Source organism: Spermophilus citellus (genome assembly GCF_964194105.1).
Source record: "Spermophilus citellus genome assembly, chromosome: 1".
In the NCBI taxonomy this organism is placed as follows: domain Eukaryota; kingdom Metazoa; phylum Chordata; class Mammalia; order Rodentia; family Sciuridae; genus Spermophilus; species Spermophilus citellus.
The window spans coordinates 73,608,765-73,633,096 of NC_138182.1; the positions used below are offsets into that span (position 1 = coordinate 73,608,765).

The 24,332-nt window shown below is 34.7% G+C and overlaps 1 protein-coding gene across 2 annotated transcripts in view; it reads left to right on the plus strand.

The window, feature by feature from the left end:
• Positions 1–24,332, plus strand: part of MICU2 (mitochondrial calcium uptake 2) — a 113,194-nt gene that overhangs the window by 26,606 nt on the left and 62,256 nt on the right. For both annotated transcript variants that reach the window (XM_081304261.1, XM_081304262.1), the window contains exon 2: positions 17,198–17,339. In XM_081304261.1, the coding sequence (XP_081160387.1) occupies positions 17,198–17,339 (142 nt within the window). The remainder of the gene's footprint in view (positions 1–17,197; positions 17,340–24,332) is intronic.

Here is a 24,332-nt window from a genome sequence, read left to right on the forward strand (position 1 = left end):
ATGTTTACTAAGTAAGTTAATGTTGGATAATTGCAGAAAGAATTCACAAAGTAGTATTTACCTTCTCCTGTATAGGGAAACCAGCTAAAGTAACTGAAACCATTTCTTAAGAAAAATGTTACTTAGTTAAGTTTGCAGTAAATGATACTGATGGTGCTTTTTGGGGAAAGGGATGTTGAGAGACTTTAAATTAAAGCTCTGGGGGTTTTGTTGTTGTTGTTGTTTGTTTGTTTGTTTGTAATCACTTGAAACCTAATTCTAACTTTTCATTTAGAGCATAAACAAAAACATGTAATTATGACATATCTTTTGGTAGCAATGCAGGAAGGGAAAATGAGTCTTCTGCCTAGTGAGCTAGTTAGGAAAGAAAAAGCAGTTACTAAAAGAGTGGATATTTATTTCCTAATTCATCAGCATCTTCTGACAGTGGCCACCCTTCTAGAGAAAGAAACTATGGGATTTTTGAAAAATACTGTATGTAAGCATATACTGTTTCATCTTACCATACTTATCTAAGAAAAGCCACCCTTCCTCCCTTCCAGCCTCTGGAAAGATGTCTAGAATGGACCATCACTATATCAGACAGCATTCATAAGTCAAGAGAGAATAGTTTCCAGAGCTGCCAGGTTTCCCAGGAAATCTTTGTCTCCTTAGCTAATACTGTGACATTTTGTAGAATTTATCATAAGGCATAGTATATGCAGTGAATATTTCTAATTTAGTCTAGCAGTCTTTTGTTTCATATAGAATAAATCTCCCTTGGTCAGAAAAAAAAGTTGGAAAGTTCTGTCTAATGAGTGAAAATTTCCATTTATAAAGTTTTCTTTAAGAAGAAAAGATATTCTTTCAATCACACCACAGAAAGTTCAAAAACAAAGCAATTATATTTTATCCAGAGTATTAGAAATTCCAAAATAAAGACCACAAATGTGAAGGTCTTACTATATTTTGTCTATATGTAGTGAACATTTTGAAGCCATAACATTATAAAGAAAGCCCTTTCTTTTTCCCACTTTCTTCCTGAGAAATGCAGAGACAAAAGAATGTTCAACAAAGAACAGAGAACTAATTTTTTCCAATTTGTCACTTCATGGATAAAAAGTAGAGACAGAATGGTGAAGCACCTGTTGCTTTAAAGGCAATAAACTAGTGAAATGTTTTAACAGAAGTCATCAGCTTTCAAAGATCTCTTTTATCCAGTTCACATCACTCACTGCTCTTAATTCCTTTGTCACATTTTTTACTGCATTACAAGTAATCCTTGAAATCCATGGAGCATTTTATATATAACTAGAACCATGTGGATGGTTCTCACATGTTCAGTGTAGCCTCAAATCCCAACATTTCTTCTGTTCCTCCTTTCCCACATATTAGATGCAGGTTTGAGAAGCATATCGTTGTCCTAATAGGAGGACTTCATCCCCCAGTCACCACTTTCCACCTAGGAAGGCTCTAAATGCAGTTTTGGGTAGGCTTAAGATAACAGAGCCATCAACAGTCCCTTAGCTGCTCTTTGATCTCAGCCACTGCATTCCATACCCTTCCTCTCTTCCTGAGGAGCTAGTTCCTCAAGCAGCTGCTTCTCATGCCAGTCCATTGGTTATTTATATGTAACTGTATACACTAGCCAACAGAAAAGATTTGTAGAAATATTTTATGAAATCTTATTCAGATAAAAGTTAAGATTAATAGTGTTTATTTCATTCCTTCTGGAATAGTACTGTTTACCACAAACGGGTTGGAGTGAGAGACAAAAAATTTCTCTCCCAGTCTTTTAAGTTGAATAGCTTTAATGCTGTTACCTCTCAACCCACATTACTTTTATTTCCCCCACATAATATATAAGGATAAATCTTCAAGTAAAATCTAATTCTCTACTGTTTATTTATTGGTATTAACTCCTGAGAGAACAGGTTTTTAAAGGTTGAATACAGCAATAAGAGCAGCATAGTCCAAAACTAAAAGAGACTAAAATTGATCGGTCTCTCCTGAGGTTCAGGATTACCCAAACCTAAGATGCGTACACATAGGGCAGTGACAAATTAATAGATGTTTTATTTGCTTTCTCTTTCTAAAGCACAGCAGTTACTCGTATATTGAGTCTTTAGGGTCAGTTACATGGTGAATGTTCTCCCTAATTGCTTTTCTTATGCCTTCTATGTGATTTTTGTATAAGTATATATTTTCAGATGGTACATATATTTTCTGTAGTGTTGATTCTAATCTTTACAGTTTATTTAGAGTGTTTTAAGCTTTATAGTGGTATTTATCTTGGACAGCTCCCTATTCAAATATTTCTCTTGCATCTTTGCTCTCTGGTGTTAAAAAAAATCCATTGCCTCTTTGATTTTTTAAATTTTTCCCATTTTCTTTTAGAATGTGGTTTTTATTGTTATTTGTTACATCTTGTTCTTGCCTTTGTTTTCCCCAGAAAATTTTGCATAGGCTTTTAAACCGACATTCTAGCCAAAAAATAATGTGAATATATATTCTTTACTCTTTTCAGTTTTAATCTGAGTGCTCTTTTTTTTTATCTATTAAAATATTAGCTAAAGAAGAAAGTGTTATATCAACTGTTCAGTCATTCAGCTGCCTAAAGGATTTGAGAGAGTTGGGAAGAAGTCTGTTGCCTACATCTACTGTTTGGAAATTCTGTCTGTTCTACAAAGTTAGGATTTATCCCATCCCATGGGGATGGGCTTTTAGTTTCATTTTGTTCCTCTGTTTGGGGGTACCTTCAAGTTCAGGGAAATATCCTTACAGTTTTAGGTTTTAGGTTTGTATAGTCATAAATACAGTATTTTGCGCTGCCCAATCAAGATATAACTTGCTGATGCTGGTCAGCAAGTTAAATGAATGATAAAAACTTCAAGTAAGACATTTTGTACTTTTCTGTGGCTTACCCAGCCCCTGCACATTAGGAGGTATCAGTAACAGCGCTACCTTAGCCCATATGGTCCCTTTGTACAAATTAGAAACAAATACTCATTCCTCAGTACACCCTACTGCCATTTGCTAGATGATCATAATCACTACAATCTCAGTGGTGCTCCTTAGAATCATGCAGTGCACACCACTGTACATGCATGGTAGCCCTAACCATTAAGGCAATTCAGAATTTTGTCTTCCCTTTCATTATACCACATTGTTCTCTCTGGAGGAAGAAACTGGTTTTCAGTCTGAGTGTTGTCTTATAGTTTGGTCCAAATTTTCAGTACCCAAAAAATTCTCTAGAACAAGTTTAAAATTTCAGCATGACTTTTTAGTTCTTTTGGGTTTTGTTGTTTTTATTGTTTTTTGTTGTTGTTTTTGCAGGTTGTGGGAAGAGGGTATGTTTTAAAAACTTTCAGTTACTGCTCTCATAAATTTTGTTGAGAGCTGGCACTTACCTGTCATCCTAGGAGACTGAGGCGGGAGGATGACAAGTTCAAAATCTAGCCTCAGCAGTTTAGCAAGGCCCTAAGCAACTCGGTGAGACCTTGTCTCAAAAAATAAAAAGGGCTGGGGATGTGTTTTAGTGATTAAGTGCCCCTGGGTTCAGTCCCTGTTACCCACCCCCCCACACACACACAAAAAAAAATATGTGTGTGTGTGTGTGTGTGTGTGTGTGTGTGTGTGATCTTTTGATTTAATTAAGAGATAACTCTCTTCAGGAAGGTACATAATGTTGTTTAAAGAGTAAAAAACAAAAATCCAAAGGGCCCATGGGATAAACTAAAAACTTGGTTTATGCAGCAAATCTTATAATACCTGGAGATTCCAGCTTCTTCTAGTGTTGATACATTCTTCATAGCCTTGAAACAATCCTTGGTACTTAACAAGGATTTTAAACACAAGCAGCAACATTTATACTGAAATTTGTATCCTTAATATATTGCTTAAAATTGCAGTTTGCCTTATGGTACTTTTTAGTCTTTGTAAGCAACTGATTTAACCCTAGAAGATAAAAGATAACAACAATCATTTTTCTTGAAGTCCTGAAATAGCCAAATCTGTGTCAGCACATTGAATATAGATGCTTTTCCTATGGTGTCTCATTATGACTAGGATTAAACTAGTGGTAAGCTCTTTAAAAAGTGTGTGTTGATGTTATTGGAAAGATGAAAGCATTTGCATCTTGTGTTTTAGTTTTATTTGACATGTAATAATGTTTATAATAACTCCAAACTATGCCTACTTGTATTTTTTTGAAAGACATTCTGTTTTCACTCACATCTCTAATCATTTTAAGTTTATATAAACATAACATTGGTACTCTTCTGTAACATGCATTCTTCAAAGTACTTTGGATGTCTAATAAATCATACAGTAGTGCTGACTTACTGCATCAGTGGAGTCAGAGGTGTGCCTTGTCAATGTTAAGCAAGAAATGTTTTTCTTATGAAAGACTTACCTTTAAAACTATATTTTACATTTTCCTACATTTTGAACAGAATATTCTCTACATAATTGGTTTCTCAGTGACTGAAGATCATCACCATGAATATACCAAGGAACCATTAAGGAGTTGTAACAAATTTGTTTGGTTCAGACCATTGATAGCATGTCTGCCTGTATTATTTTTCTCTTCTGCCTCACTATCAGGCTGTTAGATCTCCCTTCTGCCCTTGGTGTATTTGATTCTAGCATTTATATATTTTCAGTGCGAAATATACATTTTATTAGAGACATTTGGAAAGATACATTCAAAAATACCTTATGCTCAATAAAAATCATCCCATGCTGATAATGAAGGTTACCATGGAATAGATATTGTATTTTCAGCAAAAATTGAAAATTTGCAGAAGTTTAGAATGGGATAAAAATGCCAGGAAAAAAATCTTCATAAAATGTACCAACACACAATGCAAAAAGTTACAGAAACACATGGTGCTAATTAACTTGTAAGAAATTTATTCAACATTTTAAATTCAGTTTGGTTTTAAAAGGAAAAAGATTACCAATCATGTTATGTCCTAAGTAAAAAGTATGGAATTATACTTTTTTTTTCTTTTTTTAAATCAAATTACAGCAAGCTTGTATTTGTGTACACAAAGATAGCTGATCAGCAGCTCTCTCCTAACATGGGCTAAAGATCAGCACCCCAGTCCTCCAGGAACAAGGTTTTATAGGACAAAAAGTTGCAAAGGTGGGGTGTCTTGAGAACTTACAGCTAACAGAATTTTGACAAGCATAATACAAAAACAGATAGTAGGTTAATGATCTACATGGCATGATATTTCAAGGTAGGGAGTAAATTCAGATCCCATCATCAGAATTTATGAGGCACCACTGAGGTTTCAGAGAGGGTTTTTATTTGGTCAGGGAAAGCCAGGCATGGGTGGGTTCAAGGCATGGGCAGGAATTCCAAACAAGTTTAGAAATCACAGTAATTTACAGTAAAACAGAAATTAACTTTTCATGACCTTGTGACAAGATGACTCCCAATCTTAAGATGGAATTAGGCTGGGTTCATCAATGACAGCTGAGCTGAGTTCCCAGTTTGACCAACAGTAATTTTAAAAACCTCGGTTTCTGCCTGTTGGCAAACCTTATTTCAGGTGGAAAGAGAAGAAGTTACTGGGTCATACAGAGGAGAGAAATTCTACAAGAAAATATAGGAAGTATCAAAGAGTTATGGTCTTTGTTTTTATAAACCCCTATGGTAGAAAAAACATGTGGTTTAGAAACCAAAGTCTTTAGGGGAAAATAGAGAAACAAGGTTAGAATAAACCTATTAACATCCTTTCTAATACCCAATACCAAAAAAAAAAAAAAAAAAGTCCTTCTGTAAACTCTTCATTGTGACTAAATTAAATACAAAGATAGCATACAGAGGAATGAAAACATCAATAACTTACCTGTCTTCAAATTTAAGAAATTTGATATTGTATAATTATTTGCACTTACCACTAATTCTTTGCAAGAATATTTTAGATATTTCTACTCTTTGCTAGAATATTTTTAGATTCTCCTCAAAGTTTCAGTGAAGGGCTCAAATTTTTTCATTAGTTTTCCTTACAATAGCATGTAAGGTATTAGATTCTCCACTCAAAATTATTGGTATTTTTCTGAATTTATGCGGAATCTCATAATGAACCACATACATTTGAATAATTCAAAAGACTGAAGTTGGTCTTGGTGAAACATGCCTGTAATGCCAGCGACTTGGGAGGCTGAGGCAGGACAATCACAAATTCAAAGCCAGCCTCAGAATTTAGCAAGGCCCTAGCAACTTAGTGAGATCCTGTCCCAAATAAAATAAAAAATAAAACAGGCTAGGGTTGTTGCTCAATGATTAAGCAGCCCAGGTTCAATCTTCAGTACCAAAAAAAAAAAAAAATCTTTGGATAACTTGACTTATAGTCATGTAATCATCTAATGTTATATATTCCTTACTAGCTTGTGAGTGATTTATATTATAAACTTTAAAACAAGCACATGACATCAGCAACAGCATTGCTTGCATGTATCTCAGCTCTTTTTTTCTTAAAAACAATAAAGTCAGTTCTGAGGGTGAAGTATTTTCAAAGGCACATTTGCTAAAAAGTCCCCTATATTTTCAAAGGTATATTTGCTAACAAGTCTACTCATTTTCTGTTTTCACTATAACATAAGCAATATGAGTATAGTGACTGTTTATTCACTGATTCACCCTACCAACTGAAAGACTGCCTAGCACATCTTAGGTGCTCAATAAAAAAATTGTTCAGTCAAAAATATCTATTTCACTTTCTTTGCTGGTTCTTAACACTTAGGCACTCTTATTAATTCCAAAATATTGATTCAAAATTAGCTAATAGAAGAAATTAATCCCCAAAGCTAAGGGGAAAAAACTATATAAAAGTAAATATATACACTAAGATACAGAGAAAGAGGAATGTCTATATAAAGAAGAAATTCTGCTCTTCCTTTTATGGACAGAATATATAGGTAATGTCAAGAGAGCTTCACAGACTTTGGGATAACATACATGAATATCATTCAGGAAAAGAAAATCTTCAAACTGAATGGTATATTTTACTGCCTTCCATGCCCATCATGCAGTGCTTTTCTCAGAAATTTTCTGCTGGCCTCCTTCCTCCCCACTGAATGCCCTCCATTCAAGACTCACTCTCCTGTTCCACAGGCAGGAGGTCTCCTCGTCCTCCTCATCCTCTCAGTCCACTGCCTCCACCGCCTCCAACCTGCTGGGTAAATCCACCATAATGTTAAATGGTACCCAAATAACCCCTCAGAGAATCACAAGAATGAAGATAAATTTGACAGAATTAAATGAATTCTTTTCAAGCTCAGGAATTTACATTTACTTCACACATTTCAGAATTTCATAAGGGTAAATGAATATAGAATAGAGCTCACTATTGAATAAATAAAGGCACTCACCAAGAAATCCCTCCCTTAAATAAAGAGCTTCCTCCAAAGCCAATTCTGTCTTTAACCCTTAAGATCACAGAACAACCAGACATGGTGGCACATACCTGTAATCCCAGCAACTCAGAAGGCTGAGACAGGAGAATCACAAGTTTGAGTCCTGCCTCAGCAAATTATCAAGACATAGTCTCAAAATACTAAAGGGGAGTAGGAGAGGGGGCAAGGGGTAGGAAAGATGTTGGAATGAGATGACATTGTACCTAGGTACATGTATGATTGCACAAATGATGTGACCCTACTTTGGGTACAACCAGAGAAGTCAAAAATTGTGCTCCATTTGTATGCAGTGAATCAAAGAGCACATTTTGCTATCATGTATATTTTTTTAAATGGGGGGAGGGGCTGAGGTTGTTAGCTGAGCACTGTGGCACCTGTCTATAATTGCGGCAGCTCAGGAGGCTGAGGAAGGAGAATCACAAGTTCAAAGCTTTCTTCAGCAAAAGTGAGGCGCTAAACAACTCAGTGAGACCCTGTCTCTTTTTTTTTTTTCATTTTGTATAAATTTCCTTTTTTTTCTTTTTTTTATTGGTTGTTCAAAACATTACAAAGCTCTTGACATATCATATTTCATACATTAGATTCAAGTGGATTATGAACTCCCATTTTTACCCCAAATACAGATTGCAGAATCACATCGGTTACACATCCACAATTTTACATAATGCCCTATTAGTAACTGTTGTATTCTGCTACCTTTCCTATCCTCTACTATCCCCCCTCCCCTCTCATCTTCTCTCTCTACCCCATCTACTGTAATTCATTTCTCTCCTTGTTTATTTTCCCCTTCCCCTCACAACCTCTTGTATGTAATTTTGTATAGCAAAAATATGTAATTTTGTATAGCACCTCCATTTCCATGCAATTTCCCTTTTCTCTCCCTTTCCCTTCCACCTCATGTCTGTTTAATGTTAATCTTTTCTTCCTGCTCTTCCTCCCTGCTCTGTTCCTAGTTGCTCTCATTATATCAAAGAAGACATTTGGTATTTGTTTTTTAGGGATTGGCTAGCTTCACTAAGCATAATCTGCTCTAGTGCCATCCATTTCCCTGCAAATTCCATGATTTTGTCATTTTTTAGTGCTGCGTAATACTCCATGGTGTATAAATGCCACATATTTTTTATCCATTCATCTATTGAAGGGCATCTGGGTTGGTTCCACAGTCTAGCTATTGTGAATTGTGCTGCTGTGAACATCGATGTGGCAGTATCCCTGTAGTACGCTCTTTTAAGGTCTTCAGGGAATAGTCCGAGAAGGGCAATAGCTGGGTCAAATGGTGGTTCCATTCCCAGCTTTCCCAGGAATCTCCATACTGCTTTGGAATTATACTTAATATAATAGGTTATATAGTCTTATGCAATTAAGAATTTTCACTGATTCTTCTTCAACTACAAATTTGTGACATCACTCTGGCTTATCCCTATTTTTCTTCTAAGAATGAGCAAGGTCTCAGTGTCACCATGCCCCTCAAACTTGGCAGATATACCCCCCCCCCTTCAAACTTACTGGAGAGAGTTTGAAGGAATCCTGAATAGTTGTTTAACTACCTGAATTTAAAATGGTACAAAACAATCCTTGGAGTAACTATTTGGTTTGTTTCTTTTAATCAATTTACAATTAGAGTTTACTTCTTTCCATCCCTGTATTACCCATCCATCCTAACTCAGTTGGTGATCAAGAGTGACAAGGTGAGGGAGACAGACTGTTGACCAAAATCAATTGTATATTGCTAGTTTTGCTTTCCATTCTGAAAAATAAAAACTATGATAAATAATTTATAAATTTTTCACAGAAAAACCCCTCCCTCTCTCCCCTCCTTTCCCACTCTACAGAGTTAAAACCAGAACTTTTGATAACTCTGGCAATAAATAAATACCTTAATCCCCAAACAAAGACAAAAGTTAAGGTATCTATCTTTTTTGTTTCCAGGTTGCTTCTGATTAGACTTGAAGCATAGCACTAGGACAAAGTTTTCTGCACCTGAAATGAATTATATCAGTCTTTTGGGAATTGAAATCCCCAATCATAGGAAGTCCTAAGGTATTCCCAGCAGTCTGTCAAAACAGAGGGGTTGGAGGACCAGATAAGGCCTCTTTCTCCCTGATACTTCATGTGGGAAGAGTAGTGAACAAGGCAACTTTAATCTACATGAAGACCAATTACAAATTCCCAAAGAGTATTATAAATATGACCTAAGTATTAAATAAAGTTTAGAAAGCTTACCCTTGTGGAAAATGAAGGTCCTTAGAGGTGAAACAAGTGTCACTGCTATAGTTCTACTGGCCTAATACATTCAGCATGAGATTATTATTATTTCTGGCAGAAAAAAACTTCCTTACATTTGGAAATAAACATTTGATGAATGAATATGCAAATCAGGTTATGATCATATGTAATCGGTTGCAATAAATACACAGAAAAGTTGTTCAGTATCTAGAGAGTAGAATGTGTAGTCAGGACCAGTCTAATGCTGATGAGTTAACAAAACACTGTATGAAATAAAAATTCATGTGTAACTAACTCACAGAAAAGTATTTCATTTTGTGCAGTTCATTCAGTTACAAAAAAAGAAAAAGTGATGCAGCAGGCCCAGAATTTCCTAGCCACCTTACTTTCTCCTACTCTTGTGTATACAGACAGATGAAGGACTTCATTTTCTTGCATGGCTTTTTCATATTCATGGTTTCAAAAACAGTTTTTTAATCAATTGAACTAAACCTTGAGATTCTGTATCTCAACCAATGAAAAAGCAAAAGGAAGAAATCATAATTACTTGTAAGTTTGTTTGTTTTGCTCAGCTAGCCTTTTAAAATCTTGGGGAGGACTTCTTGTGAAGTTCTGGTCTTAGGAATCAGTAATAGGACACTTGATAACATTTGTTTCATTTTTCTTTGTGCGTCTCCATCTCCTTTTATAGAAACCAAAATTGTTATTTTTTTAAACCATATATAAGTTTTCTCTGCCTACACCCTTTATTAGTGATGAACTGGTAGAGACGAGGAAATATTTCACTATTTTGTGGCTTGGTTCAATGTACCATACAGGATTCCCAGTTTTCAAAATGTGTGAGTCTGACTCTCAGGACATGGAGGTCAATATCCTGGAATTTTGCAGGAGATAATGAACCTCTAGATATAAAAGCCGTGCTTTCCAAAAAAACATGTTCTGACCAGAAGAGAATAAGCATTTATAATTTAATGTTTTAATATGCTGGGTTTTTAAACTAAATAACCAAGTTAATATAGATTGAGTCAGTGCTGAACTGTGGTGTCAGATATCCTATTTCTGTATTTCTTACATATATTGTGGCAGTTGTATGGATTAACAAGAGAAAAGGTCAAAATCCCTGATGATCTTTGCAGTATTCTACAGTTCACTTCCATCCATTTTGTCTTACACCCCGAAGACTGTCTACATCATGAATGTGGCTACTCACATCTCAGAACTAACTTTAGTATAGTTTGCTCTACTATTGTTCTCTATCTTGGCAGACTCCTATTTATCCTTTGAAATCCTGTAATGATACTATTCTGATAGAATTTTTTAAAGTATTTTTTTAGTTGTAGTTGGACACAATACCTTCATTTTATTTATTTATGTGTTGCTGAGGATCGAACCCAGGACTTCGCACATGCTAGGTGAGCACTCTAATGCTAAGCCACAACCCCAGCCCTCTCATAGAATTTTATATATACACACACACACACACACACACTATATACATACATATATACACACATATACGGTTTTTTTATATATCTTTTGTAGAACTTTTGTTAATGTTGTTAATGATCAACTTAATGTGCTGGCATTATGCAAGGGTTTGTGTGTATTATTTTATTGAAGGCTTTTTTCAAAAAAAAAAAAAAACACTCTGAGATAGATACTACTATTTTCTCCATTCTACAGATCACTTAACTGAAGGTAATAGGACTTGCCCAAGTGAGAGAGCTAGAATTTAAATCTAAGCAGTTTTATTCCAGCTTACTCATTTTTCATGAGCCAACTGATGTAGAGAATCATTGATCCAAGGTTGCATACCTAGTAAATGACAGAAGTAAATTTTAATCCCAAGCAATTTGACCTCAGAGTTAGGGTTCTTAACAGTTTATTTGTTGTCCAACTCTCTTTTTGTAATTTCCACAAGAGCTGATACTTCCTGGTATTCATCTAATGATTCCCAGAACAATAACACATGATAGATTCTTAAATGTTTGAGACTGAATCAATGAACTTCTCTGCCTAAGCTAGGCATTTGTATTTGTTTTAGATATATCTGATGTTTTGACATTTGATATGCCTTCTCATCGTCTCCAAACTACTTTCTAATTGTATTTACTTAAGACTACAAACAGTTTGGTTGTTGTTTTTGTTTTTGTTTTGCCTAGCTCGATTTACCAAACCCAGCCTCCCACAAATATGCCACTTTAAGAAAGAGAAGGCAGGGCTGGAGTTATAGCTTAGAGCACTTGCCTAGCATGTGTGAGGTACTAGGTTCGATTCTCAGCACCACATATAAATAAAATAAAGGTACATTGACAACTAAAAAAAATATTTTAAAAAAGAAAAAGAAGGAAAGAAAAGAAAGAAATTGGAAAAAAAAGGAAAGTAGTAGCCCCCAAAACAATATGATTAGTTTACAGAATATGAAAGCAGCAGCAGCAATAATGAAAAAAAGTCACCTGAAACCTATGAGCAAAGGAAGGAAGGAAACAACAGAAAATAAAAAAAGGAGAGTGTGCACACATGTCATCAGGAAAAGCCTACAGATGAAAGGAAAGAAGAAACAGAAAGGAAAAGAAGAGGCAAAGACGAAGTTTACATTTCCCACCAAAGGGTGGTTGTAAACTGTGCTTTTTAATTTTGCATTCATTACTGTGTGCCATAAATTCGCATCATTTGGACATAGCCACTTGTTGTAAACTAGTTAACTCAAGCATAGAGTGGAACTCAACTGACTTCTGGTCCTTTGCCTAGAGCTATTGAGTAGATGATCTCGTCCCTTTTAACTCTTAAAATCCCGTGTTAGTATCACTTACACTCCATTGTGTGCAAAGCACAGTATGGTGAAACCAAAATGTAATGTATGCTCTAAGGGTTTACAGTCTATTTGAAAAATTAGACAAAAATGACTTGGTTTTTATTACAGTACATTCCTAGACATGATATAATACAGCATCTTTTTTCCTTTAAGGAATAATATCAGGGTTATTGCATTCTTGACCATTAGATTCATCCAGTATATCTAAGATTTGATAAAAATGGTTATTAAAATAAATTAAAGCAAGATAAGGCCTACAAAGGATTTTAAATATCATTGGCAAATTAATTTGCCAAATTCTATGAACCATAGGTATGTGATAAGCATAAATATATAAATACATATTGACTATTCTTATTGTCCTTTAATATACACTTTTAAAATTCAAGTTCTGTGTGATAAAGATGACCCAAATAAAACTATGTTGGTTCATCAGCCTGGAATTAGAAAGGTTTTGGTAATTTCAGAACAATGCTTTTTTCCTCTACATAAATTTTGTTGTGGTGGCAAAGAAACATATTCAGAACATCCTACTTACCCTAAATTTGAATGGGAGAAATAATGCATACTGTTTAGGAAATGGACAACACTTAGTCCAGGACCTAAATAATAGCTAATTCTGATTCTACTCTGTGTTATTTATTCTCTAGAGTCTAGCTTAAATCCTACTATTTTCACGAAAACATCCTCGACTGTCAATACCCACACTGCTTTTTCTATTTTTCAAATTTATATCTTTCTTAGAAACACTAGGGTAAGAAGTGGATGAGACTGGGGTTAATGTTATACTACCTGTTCTGTCATTTGGTTTGGTGTCGTGTACTTGCTATGTTAATCTGGCAAGCTAGTTAACCTTAATAATCTTTATAAAATGAGGTTGATAAAAACAGTGTCTGCTCCTAGGGCCATTGTGAAGATTGAGAACATTTGAATACAGCTGTTAGCACTTTGTATTATGTATACTATATACTTAATAAACATTACCTATTACTGTGTGTACTTACTACTATACAGTTGCCTCCTTAATTCATATGTTTTGTCTCTGCCTAGAGTGTTCTGAAATTTGTAAATAGTTAAGTACACATGTTTTACTACTGAGAATGGAGGTTAAAGAGGGAAAGGTAGTATGGTGACATGAGGCATCTACTACATATTTCATAAGGGAAGCGGTATGATTAAAGTCAACTATGGAAATAACCTCTGAGGGATTATTTTGTATTCAGTGGAGAGGATTAGGAAAAGGTGAGGTATTATTGATGCTGGCAATGGAAGTCAGAGGTTTTAAGGTAGTAGAAAAGGTTTTTTTATACCAGGGAGCAGGAGGAATTAAAAGCTGCCGTATTAAATGGAATTGAGAGAGTGCTGGTAGAAGGGTTGAAGTTAAGGTTTTATACCACACCATCTACTAATGGTATAGTAGATGCAGACTACAAATTCATGGTCTTCAATTCTGACAGAATTTGTCTTAGAAATTAACCAGTGAAGGGGAGCTTTAATTTCACCTTCTCCACCTTCTCTTGTTCACTAGAGAAGAAATTGAAAAGGATGACATACCACCCAGTCATCTAAATAAATAAAATGACACTTTGCTGAACAGTTTACTCTTTTCATGACTTCTCAAGAATATAATCCTACGTGAGTTACAAATATCTACATATAGGCATATAGGAAATAACAGGAGATAGAGGAATTTTTAGGGCCTAACTAAACCTTCTAGAAGGAAATAAAAGGATTTCTTTCAGAATAGTTTTTATATGTGACATCTATATACACATATATGTAGATAGATACATCTATATATATACATACATATAATTGAGTACTATTCAGTTATAAAGAAGAATGAAATCTTGTCATTTGTAGCAAAATGGATAGAACTAGAGAACATTATGTTAAATGAAGTAAGTCAGACACAGAAAGACAAGGACTTTGTGTTCTCTCTCATATGGAAACCAAAAAAAAGTTGTCTTAAAGATAAAATAGTGATTACTGGAGATTGTGCTGGCAGGGAAGAGGCTGGATGCAATCAGTGTACTCTGAATTCATATGTGAAATGCACATTTGTTAAATAAAATGGTATATCTGTGAGTATGTACAGTTAACATGTATTAATTTTAAAATGTTTTAATGCAGTGTCATAAAGCTTTCCCCTGTTTTCTTTTTCAGTTCTATACTTTTAGCTTTTATGGTGACTTCTTTGATCTACTTTATATTAATTTTTGAAAAGAAAGAAAACAATTTTTATGTCTTGGTTTAAGAGAATGAGAGGGGGCTGGAGTTGTGGCTCAGTGGTAAAGCACTTGCCCATGTGTAAGGCACTGGGTTCAATCTTCAGCACTACATTAAATTAATTAATTAATGTTAGGTTTTTTTAAAAAATGAGAGATGAGAGATTTGTGTGTTTACTTCTTGGTGGGGGTGAATATTAAGACCAGGAAAGAGTAAGATTAGTACAAGGTAGAGGACCGCATGAAAACCAAACAACAACAACAACAAAAAACAGAGTCAGTGATTCATCTTGTTATGAGACCACTAGAAGAGAGGTCTCAAATGAGTATTTGATCCCTTTAGTTGGTTGAGGTTTGGAAAGAAGAATTTATTTATACAAAAAGAATTCCGTTCTTGTTTTTTTTTTAAGTCTTAAACTTCAACATTAGAAAGTATATAAGAGCCAACCTTTAAGAATTTGAGAATGCTTTTTCTGCATAGATTTTCAATTTTGTTAATCTCTTAATAAACTGTATATTAACATTAGTATAATAAATATAAACAGTCTCTAAGCTAATAATGTTCATATAATAATGCCCATGTTCATCCTCTTTAATTTTTTCTAATATCTAGGACTTTGCACATTCTATGACCTTTACTGAAAACACTCTAACCCACTCTTTCTTCACCATCTTAGCCATATACGTTCTGTAAATTCACTGCTAAAGCACTAAGTACTTTCTCATAGGAATTAATTTTTGTCTTATTTACCATTGTTATTCTGCAGATGCTTAATAACGGTTTGTTAGAATACAATCTTTTGTTTCTTTGTGCAGATATCAATTTTTACTATGTACATATCTGCCTCATGTATAAAATATTCAGAAAATATTAATAAAATTCAATTTCCAATTGTTGGGATGAGTATCGACTCTTATAATTAAAACGTGCCTCTTTAGTTGTTTTCTAGTGATTTTTTCCCCCCCAAGGGACACAGGGAATTGATCAGGGGCACTTAACCACTGAGCCACATCCCCTAGACGTTTTATAATAAATTTAAGGGGACAAAGAACCAAAAGCTAAAGATTTTGAGTTTGGGTACAGATCTTTGCAATATTATCAAATAACCTGTATTTGTCCTGTATCCTGGTAGAGAATATGTATTCACAGAATGCAAAAAGGTATTAAAAAATGATTGCCAACCTATTGTCTAATTCAGAAGAGAATTAATATTAATTAAAAGACTTAGATCATCCCAAAAGGAGCTGTTGATGGCTTTGAATTTGAAGAGCTTTACGCAACTGAAATTCATCTTTTTCTCAATTTTATTTAATTAGCAATCATTAAACATTGCATGTGTCAGGGTAGATCATAGGATTAGTTCTAAGTGTGAGAAGTAGGTCCAGGAAGAATGTGTGGTCCAATTAAGAGCAAGCATTGCCTTAGGAAAGCAACCCATGATGAAAGTCTGCTTTTGGATTTCACAGACATTTCATAATACATTCTTGTGTCAGGATTCCTGCACTGACATTGGTATCCATGTTAACTGCTGTATCATCTTCCTCCAGTCTGCCTAGCCACAATGCCCAGTCATGTTTGGGAGGATAGTGTGGTGGCTCAAGAGATTGAAACCCCTTTGAGTCAGACAGACCTGATATTTTAGCATGGCTCTGCTATATCTACTATATATCTATTGTCAGAGTTATTATGAAGATTTACTAATAATCTGTATAAAATGCTAAATTAGTAAAAGTGCTTAGCACGTAATAAGTGCTCAATGAAAGGTTAGCAAGAAAGAATTCTTATTGTTCTTTTCAGCAGTTGGTCAAGATCTATGTCCTATTGCCTCAGATAGACTCTAACACTAACAATATTTTATACATCTTTGTTCTTCTAGCATTTTCTGTGTATGGTTTCTCCCTTGTATTTCTGAAAGCAGAGTTGTTTATTACAAATGATGTAGTTTTTCCTTATGAAAACACAACTTTACATGATCTGTTGCCTTACTATTTCTCTGAACTTACCTTTTGCCACTCCCTTTTTTCCTCTGGTAACATTGGTCCCCCTGCTGTTTCTTGAGCACACCAAATATATGCCTACCTCGTGGACTTTTGCTTAGAATGTTCTCCCTCAAGAGAGACCCATGAAACTCATGATTCACAAATCCCACATCATTTAGCCTCTTTAAATGTCCATCACTTCAGAAAGAGCTTCTATCTAAAGTATTACCTTTACACCTACTTTTCCTCTTTGTTTCTTCATATCACTTTTCACCATCTTAACATTATTTTTTGCATTTATTCCCTGTCATTCTCCCTTTCTGTAATGTAACTCTCCTTAAATTGTTCTGTTCACTGCTCTACCTCCAGTGCCTAAAACAGTACAAAGTAGGCACTTAGTATTTGTTAAATGAATGATTTAAAGGTTTGGGGGTTGTCAAACCTACACATGAAAATTACTCTGTAAAGATTATTCTAGAAGTAACTGAATTATTTCTTTTAACTAAAAAATCTTAAAAGTTTTTTTTTTTTCCTTTAGAAAAATGTTGACTATGGAGCAATAGAAAAACTGTCTCTTCGTAAACAGCGGTTCATGCAGTTTTCTTCACTAGAACATGAAGGAGAATATTATATGACACCACGAGACTTCCTCTTTTCAGTAATGTTTGAGCAAATGGAACGTGAGTTTTTGCTTTTTGTTTTTACATTTAAAAAATAAACCGTAGAGCTAGAAAACCTGCTTTTCAGAATTGGTAACAGCTTTTCTTTATTTTAATTGTCATTCTTTGTACCATGCATTTACTTATTATGGATTTTTCAAGTGCAAATGTTTATATTTATCTATCTTAGAAATGTTGTTTTATCTATGGGTTTTTCTATGGAGGAAAAAATACATAAGTTTTTAAAAGCCTCTAAATTTATTCTTAATAATTAACATTTTATATATGAATGATCTAAATAATCATTTTATATATGAATGATCTAAATTTATCAATTAGAAAATGTAGGAATGTAACTTAGTGGTATAGTGTCCCTGGCTTTCATCTCTAGTACCAGGACAGGAGAATGGAAGGATGGAAGGAAGGAGCCAGCCAAAGTAGCTATAATTATTTTAAGACAAAACGATTTTCTGAGCTAGGAAAATTATCAGCAATAAAAAGGGGCATTGCAAAATGATTTTAAAAGGGATAGTTGTCTAAAAATACATAACAATCCATAGTATGTGCACACCTAACAGTAGAGCATTGAAATATATTAGGTAAAAACTGATAGAACTCTAAAGAGAGATAAACATATCCTTAGAAACTACAAGGACTCGCTCTCTCTCTCTCTCTCAGTAATGGGCAAATCAAGCAGAAAACCAAGGATATATCTGAACAAAACATCACCTCCAATCAACTGGATCTAATCCAACAATAGTAGATTATACATTCTCTAACTAACCTGGAACCGTTTACCAGGATAGACCATAGATGGGAACTTTTCAAGAATAGGAATCATGTGTAAGGACCAACATCCTCAACAAGACCTCTAAAGCTCAAGAAATAAATCAAGAATCAATAAGTGTGATGCCATCAAATTAAAAAGCTTCTGTACAGCAAAGGAAAAGATTAAGAGTGTGAAGAGAGAGCCTACAAAATGGGAGAAAATCTTTGCCAGGTGCTTCTCTGATAAGGGATTAATATCAAAAAGCTTAACACACACACTTGCGCGCATGCACACACAAAACAACCCAATTAATAAATGGGCAAAGAACTAAACATTTTTCAAAAGAAATACAGATAAGCAATAAATATATGAAAAAATGTTCAACATCTCTAGCAATCACGGAAGTACAGATCAGAACTACACCAAGATTTTATCTTATTTCAGTCAGAATGTCTGTTATCAAGAACACAAATAATAACAAATGCTGGCAAGGATGAGGGGGGGAAGTATATGCATACATTGTTTATGAGACTGAAAATTAGTACAACCACTCTGGAAAGCAATATGGAAATTCCTCAATAAACCAGGAATGAAAGCACTTTATGACCCAGCTATCCCACTCCTTGGTATTTATGCAAAAAAACTAAAATTAGTATACTATAGTATACTACTATAGCCTTTTCAATGTTTATAGTAGCACAATTTACAATAGCTATTATGGAATCAGCCCAGATGCTCATCAATAAATGAATGGATCAAGAAAATGTGGTATCTATACACAGTGGAGTTTGACCAAGCCATGAAGAATAACAAAATTATGGAGTTTGCTGATAAATGGAAGGAAATGAAGCATATCATGCTAAGTAAAGTTAAGCCAGACTCAGAAAATCGAGGGTTGGATCTTTTCTCTCATGTGAAGCCAGAACAAAGTAAGGGAAATAAAGTAAGAGTAGCAGGTATCGGATATCATAAAGATGAAGAGAAGATCAGTGAAGTAGAAGATCAAGAGGGAGGGCAGAGGGTTGGGAAAGGGGAGAAAATATGGAATTATTTAAACAAAATCATGTTATATGCATATAGAAATATATTACAAGGAATTTCACCTTTATGTATATTCAGAAAGTACCAGTCCATTAAATAAACAAGAAAAGGAATGGTCTGTAGAGTAGAAGAAGAGTAAGGGAAGGGAGGAGAGGAGGGAAAGAGAGGGGAAGAACAAAAATTGTAATCAAATTCCATGCAGGTATAATTTTGTCAAAATGAAACCAACTACTGTGTATAACTATATAACTATATACTATAATAATAATATAATTCTAATATAATAAGAATAAAATTACACAACATATGGCCTTAGACCATAATAGAATTAAACTAGAATAACAGCTGAAAAATCTTAAAATATTTGGAGATTAAACAACACACTTCTGAATAACACAAGTCGAAAAAGAAATTATAAGGGAAATTTAGAGATATTTTAATTAAGTGAAAAATGAAGATAATATCTTATCAAAATTTGCAAGATGGAATGAATGCAGAACTTAGAGGGAAATTAAATATATAAATGAGAAAAAAAACACATTTCTATAAACATGAATAAGCCTAGAAACCCTAGTTTTTAAGCTCTTAACTGTAGACTAATTGCAGTTTCATTGATAATGCAAGTAGGGTGGGTGAATGTGTGTGTTTTTGTTTTTTGACAAGCTGATTTGAACATTTATATGGAAAAACAAGGGCCTGAACCAGCTAAGACACTCTGAAAGGGGAAGGAAACAAAATGGGGAAGTTACCCTCCCAGCCTTATTATAAAGATAATTAATATCATGTGACATTGGCATGGGGTAGACAAATTTACCAACAGAACAAATTAGCCAGAACATACAAGCATAAATATAATTTATATAATATGACAGTGATGGCAAGTGTAAATCTAAATCAGTGGAGAAAGGAAAAACTAGTCAATAAATGATATTAGGACAATTCGATATTAATATGGAAAAAATGAGTGCTTTAAAAATTTTAAGATAATTTAAAATCTGTCTCTATGAGTTATGCCTTCTTAAAGGCATGAAAAACACTAACATAGAAGATTGATAAAATTCAACTATATTGAAATTAGAACTTCTGTTTATCACAGGTTGCCATATAGAAATTGAAAAGACAAGCCAAAAACTGGCAGAATTTATCATAACACATATAATTGTCAGGACAACATTTATATATAGAATTAAAATTTTAAAAAGACAGGCAAATGAAGGATTTAAGGACATGATGTCTTAAGATATGCTGAATGTTATATTAATTATTTCAAGCTGAAATCACTTGAAGAACTAACTACAGGAAGGGCTGTTGGCCTGTTTTTTCCTACATGCAACAAACCATAAAAGAGTCTTAGAAGAGGTGTTCTTCACAAACCAAGCCCAGAAAATAGCCTTGATCGCCAGACTGGTAATTGAGGTGATTCATTGTAGCCCCTATTAACAGACTCCTTAAATTTCCAGACACCTTTATTTCCACTAGCTTCTACATCAAATCCCCCCCCCACCCCCAATATATCTCTTAATGACCTTGGTCCAAAGATCCATTTGTCCTGTCATTCTGTCACAGATTCATTATTCTTTTTTTATTTAATTGATTTTATTTTTTTAAGTACATGACAACAGAATACATAACAATTCTTATTACACATATAGAGCACAGTTTTTCATATCTTTGTATATAAAGTATGTTCACGCCAATTCATGTATTTATACATGTATTTTTTTATTACAAGTAAGTTGACACCCCATTCGTATCTTCATACATGTACTTTGGATAATGATGTCCATCACATTCCACTATCCTTGCTAATTCTCTGCCTCTTCCCTTTCCCTCCCACCCCTCTTCCTTATCTAGAATTCATCTAATCCTCCCATGCTCCCCCACCCTACCCTACTATGAGTGAAAATATATCTGAGAAAACATTCGGCATTTGTTTTTTTGGGGATTGGCTAACTTCATTTAGCATTATCTTCTCCAACGCCATCCATTTACCTGCAAATGCCAAGATTTTGTTCTTTTTTAATGCTGAGTAAAATTCCATTGTGTATATATGCCACATTTTTTTATCCATTCATCCACTGAAGGGCATCTAGATTGGCTCCACAGTTTAGCTGTTGTGACTTGTTCTCTATAAACATTGATGTGGCTGTGTCCCTGTAGTATTGCTGTTTTTAAGTCCTTTGAGTATAGTCCGAGGAGAGGGATAGCTGGGTCAAATGGTGGTTCCATTCCCAGATTTCCAAGGAATCTCCATACTGCTTTCCATATTGGCTGCATGAATTTGCAGTCCCACCAGCAATGTATGAGACTGCCTTTTTCCCCACATCCTCGTCAACACTTATTGTTGTTTGTCTTCATAATAGTTGCCATCTGACTGGAGTGAGATGATATCTTAGAGTAGTTTTGATTTGCCTTTCTCTGATTGCTAGAGATGATGAGCATTTTTTCATTTATTTGTTGATTGATTGTATGTCCTCTTCTGAGAAGTGTCTGTTGAGGTCCTTGGCCCATTTGTTGATGGTGTTATTTGTTTTTTCGGTTCTTAGCTTTTTGAGTTCTTTATATCCCCCCAGCCCAATATATCTCTTAATGACCTTGGTCCAAAGATCCATTTGTCCTGTCATTCTTTCATAGAGTCATTCTTCTTCTTTTTTAAAATTTCTGGGGTTTTTTTGTTGTTGTTGTTTTTGTTTTTTGGTGGTGGTGTTAGGGATTGAACTCAGGGCCTTGTGCATGTGAAACAGACACTACCAACTGGGGACTGGACATCCCCAGTCCCTACAGATTCATTATTTTTTGTCTATAAGCTATAAAACTACTTTGCTTTGGTCACTTCTTCAGATATCACTTTGTGAGGATCTCCATTCAGTACATGTAAATTTAGTAAAACTTGATGCTTTGTCTTAATCAGCTCTTCTATTATTAATTCAATTCCTAGATCCAGACAAAGAGCCCATATAAGGGCTGGGGACTATAGCTCAGTGGCAGAGTGCTTGCCTAGCATATACAAAGCCCTAAGTCCAGCCCCAGAACAATAACAACAGAAAAAAAGTCTAGATAAGAACCAAGTAGGGAGATAAAGAAAATCTCTTCTCTATACAACCTAATTTAAAAAAAAAATTTTTTTTTGACAGAAGAGACTATTTTATGCACAGAAGAGGCAACATAAGAACAGTGAACATAAACATGTTTACCTTTATTAGTGACTACAAAAAGGTAGAATTTTACACCTGTTAGAATGGCAACAATTAAGTCTACTAACAAAGGCTGATGATGATATAAATTATTGATGATGACATCATCAAGGACTTCTATACACTGTTAGTTGGAAATATAAATTGAAGCTACTTTGTTAAGTTAAACATTACCACAATTTTTTACCTATGTTACCATTCCAAAAGGAACACTTGCCCCTTGTGTAGGAGTACATATATATAAGAATGCTCATAGCAGCAGCGTTGTATTATTTTATTAGCAAAAAAAAAAGGAAATTGTTCAAATGTCATTAGTAAAAGAGTGAATAAATAAACTTTGGTATATTCAACCATGGAATTTTACTTAGTAAAAGGGAATAAATGGAGGAGAATGATTTTCCATCATGGCAGCATGAGACGCTCTATGGATCCGCTACCCACTGAAACTGGTGAAAAAAAAAACTTAATAATATTATTTAAAGTCTCTGAAAATGATTCTAAGGTTATACAGCAAATTATAAATGTCTTTTCAAAAAAATCTAAAATCGGGTAATAAAAGGGAGAGTCTGGGATATTTGAACTAAGTCTGACCCTTCTCAACCCCATCCCAGCTCAGTGAGGTGAAAACTCATTCCAAACTGCAGCAGCCAAAAACACAGGGTTTCCTTTCCACCAAGCCCCAGTCAGTGGGCTTTTCTCCTGGGAGGAACAGAGCTTCAGAATTTTTTTATCCTCCCCTAAACTACTTGTTGCAGCAGCAAAGTTCTGCAGAATGCAGCTGAGAAGAGAAAGTTCCCTTCTTTCACCAGTCCTCACTTGTGTAATGGAGGTCCTGCCTTGGCTCTGTGCCACTGAGAATACTGGGGACCTAACTGCTCTAATCTCAACTCATAAGGCAGTGTTTTCACACTAAGTAAGGCAAGTCAAGAAGACTTGAGATTAATGCCAGCCACCTCGTAGAATGGGATCATCACTCAAAGAGAAGTGCACTGTTATCCACACTTCCAGCCTCAGACCCCAGCTTCAGAGATTTTGCATGGGAGAAACAAATAACTTTGCATGGGTAAAACAAATAACTCCTCTCTCTTCCCAAAGAAACTGACTTCATTTTCAACAGAAAATGGAGAAATTCAAGCCTAAATCTACTTTCAAAAACAGGCATACATTGTGGTGGAAGGTAATTGGGAGGACATTGATAGATTGAGTAGGATAATAGGCTAAATTGTAGACAGGCTACTTTACAGAAGGAGGGAGACAGCTGTAAGGAACCAGCCTTCGATCATAACAAATATTAAACACCAACCATGGGACTTATTCCTTCAGAGGAACCCACGTTTGATTTGTTTATCTTTAGGGCATTTTATGTCCCAAGACATTAATGAAAACAGTGGGATAATCAGACACTTAGTGGAATTCAACATCTTGGACAGAAAAGGAGACCTAGAAAGCTTCCGAAACTGTCATCCCATGGTGACTGTAGGCATACCCAAAACTATGCCGTCTTGAAGAGCATCCTCAGAGAGTTTAACACTTCCAGTGGGTAGGATCAAGGATGGTTGTCACTAAAATAAACAAAGAAGCAAATAACATGAACAAACCCCAGGGGGAGGGAAAAATTAATTCCCAGAGTTACCACATTATCTGAAAAGTTCAGTTTCCAACAAATTTATGGGACAAGCCAAAAAAGTATGACTCCACTGGACAAGTGCAGGAAACAGAAACTACTTATGACTGCAACCAGATATCAGATTTAGCAGAAAAAGACTATTGCCTTCATAATTATGTTCAAAGAACTAAACTAAATCATGATTAGAGATTATAGCATTTTCTGCTTTTATTATTCATTGGAATGCAATTAAACTGTCAGATGATATTTAGCCAAATCAAAAATTCAGTAATTTTGCAGGCTACATAATACATCCTTTATGTATATGATGTACTTCATCTTCATTTTTCATCATGGATAAGAAAGATAATAATCTTGGTTGCATTCCTACGGATCATGATGAA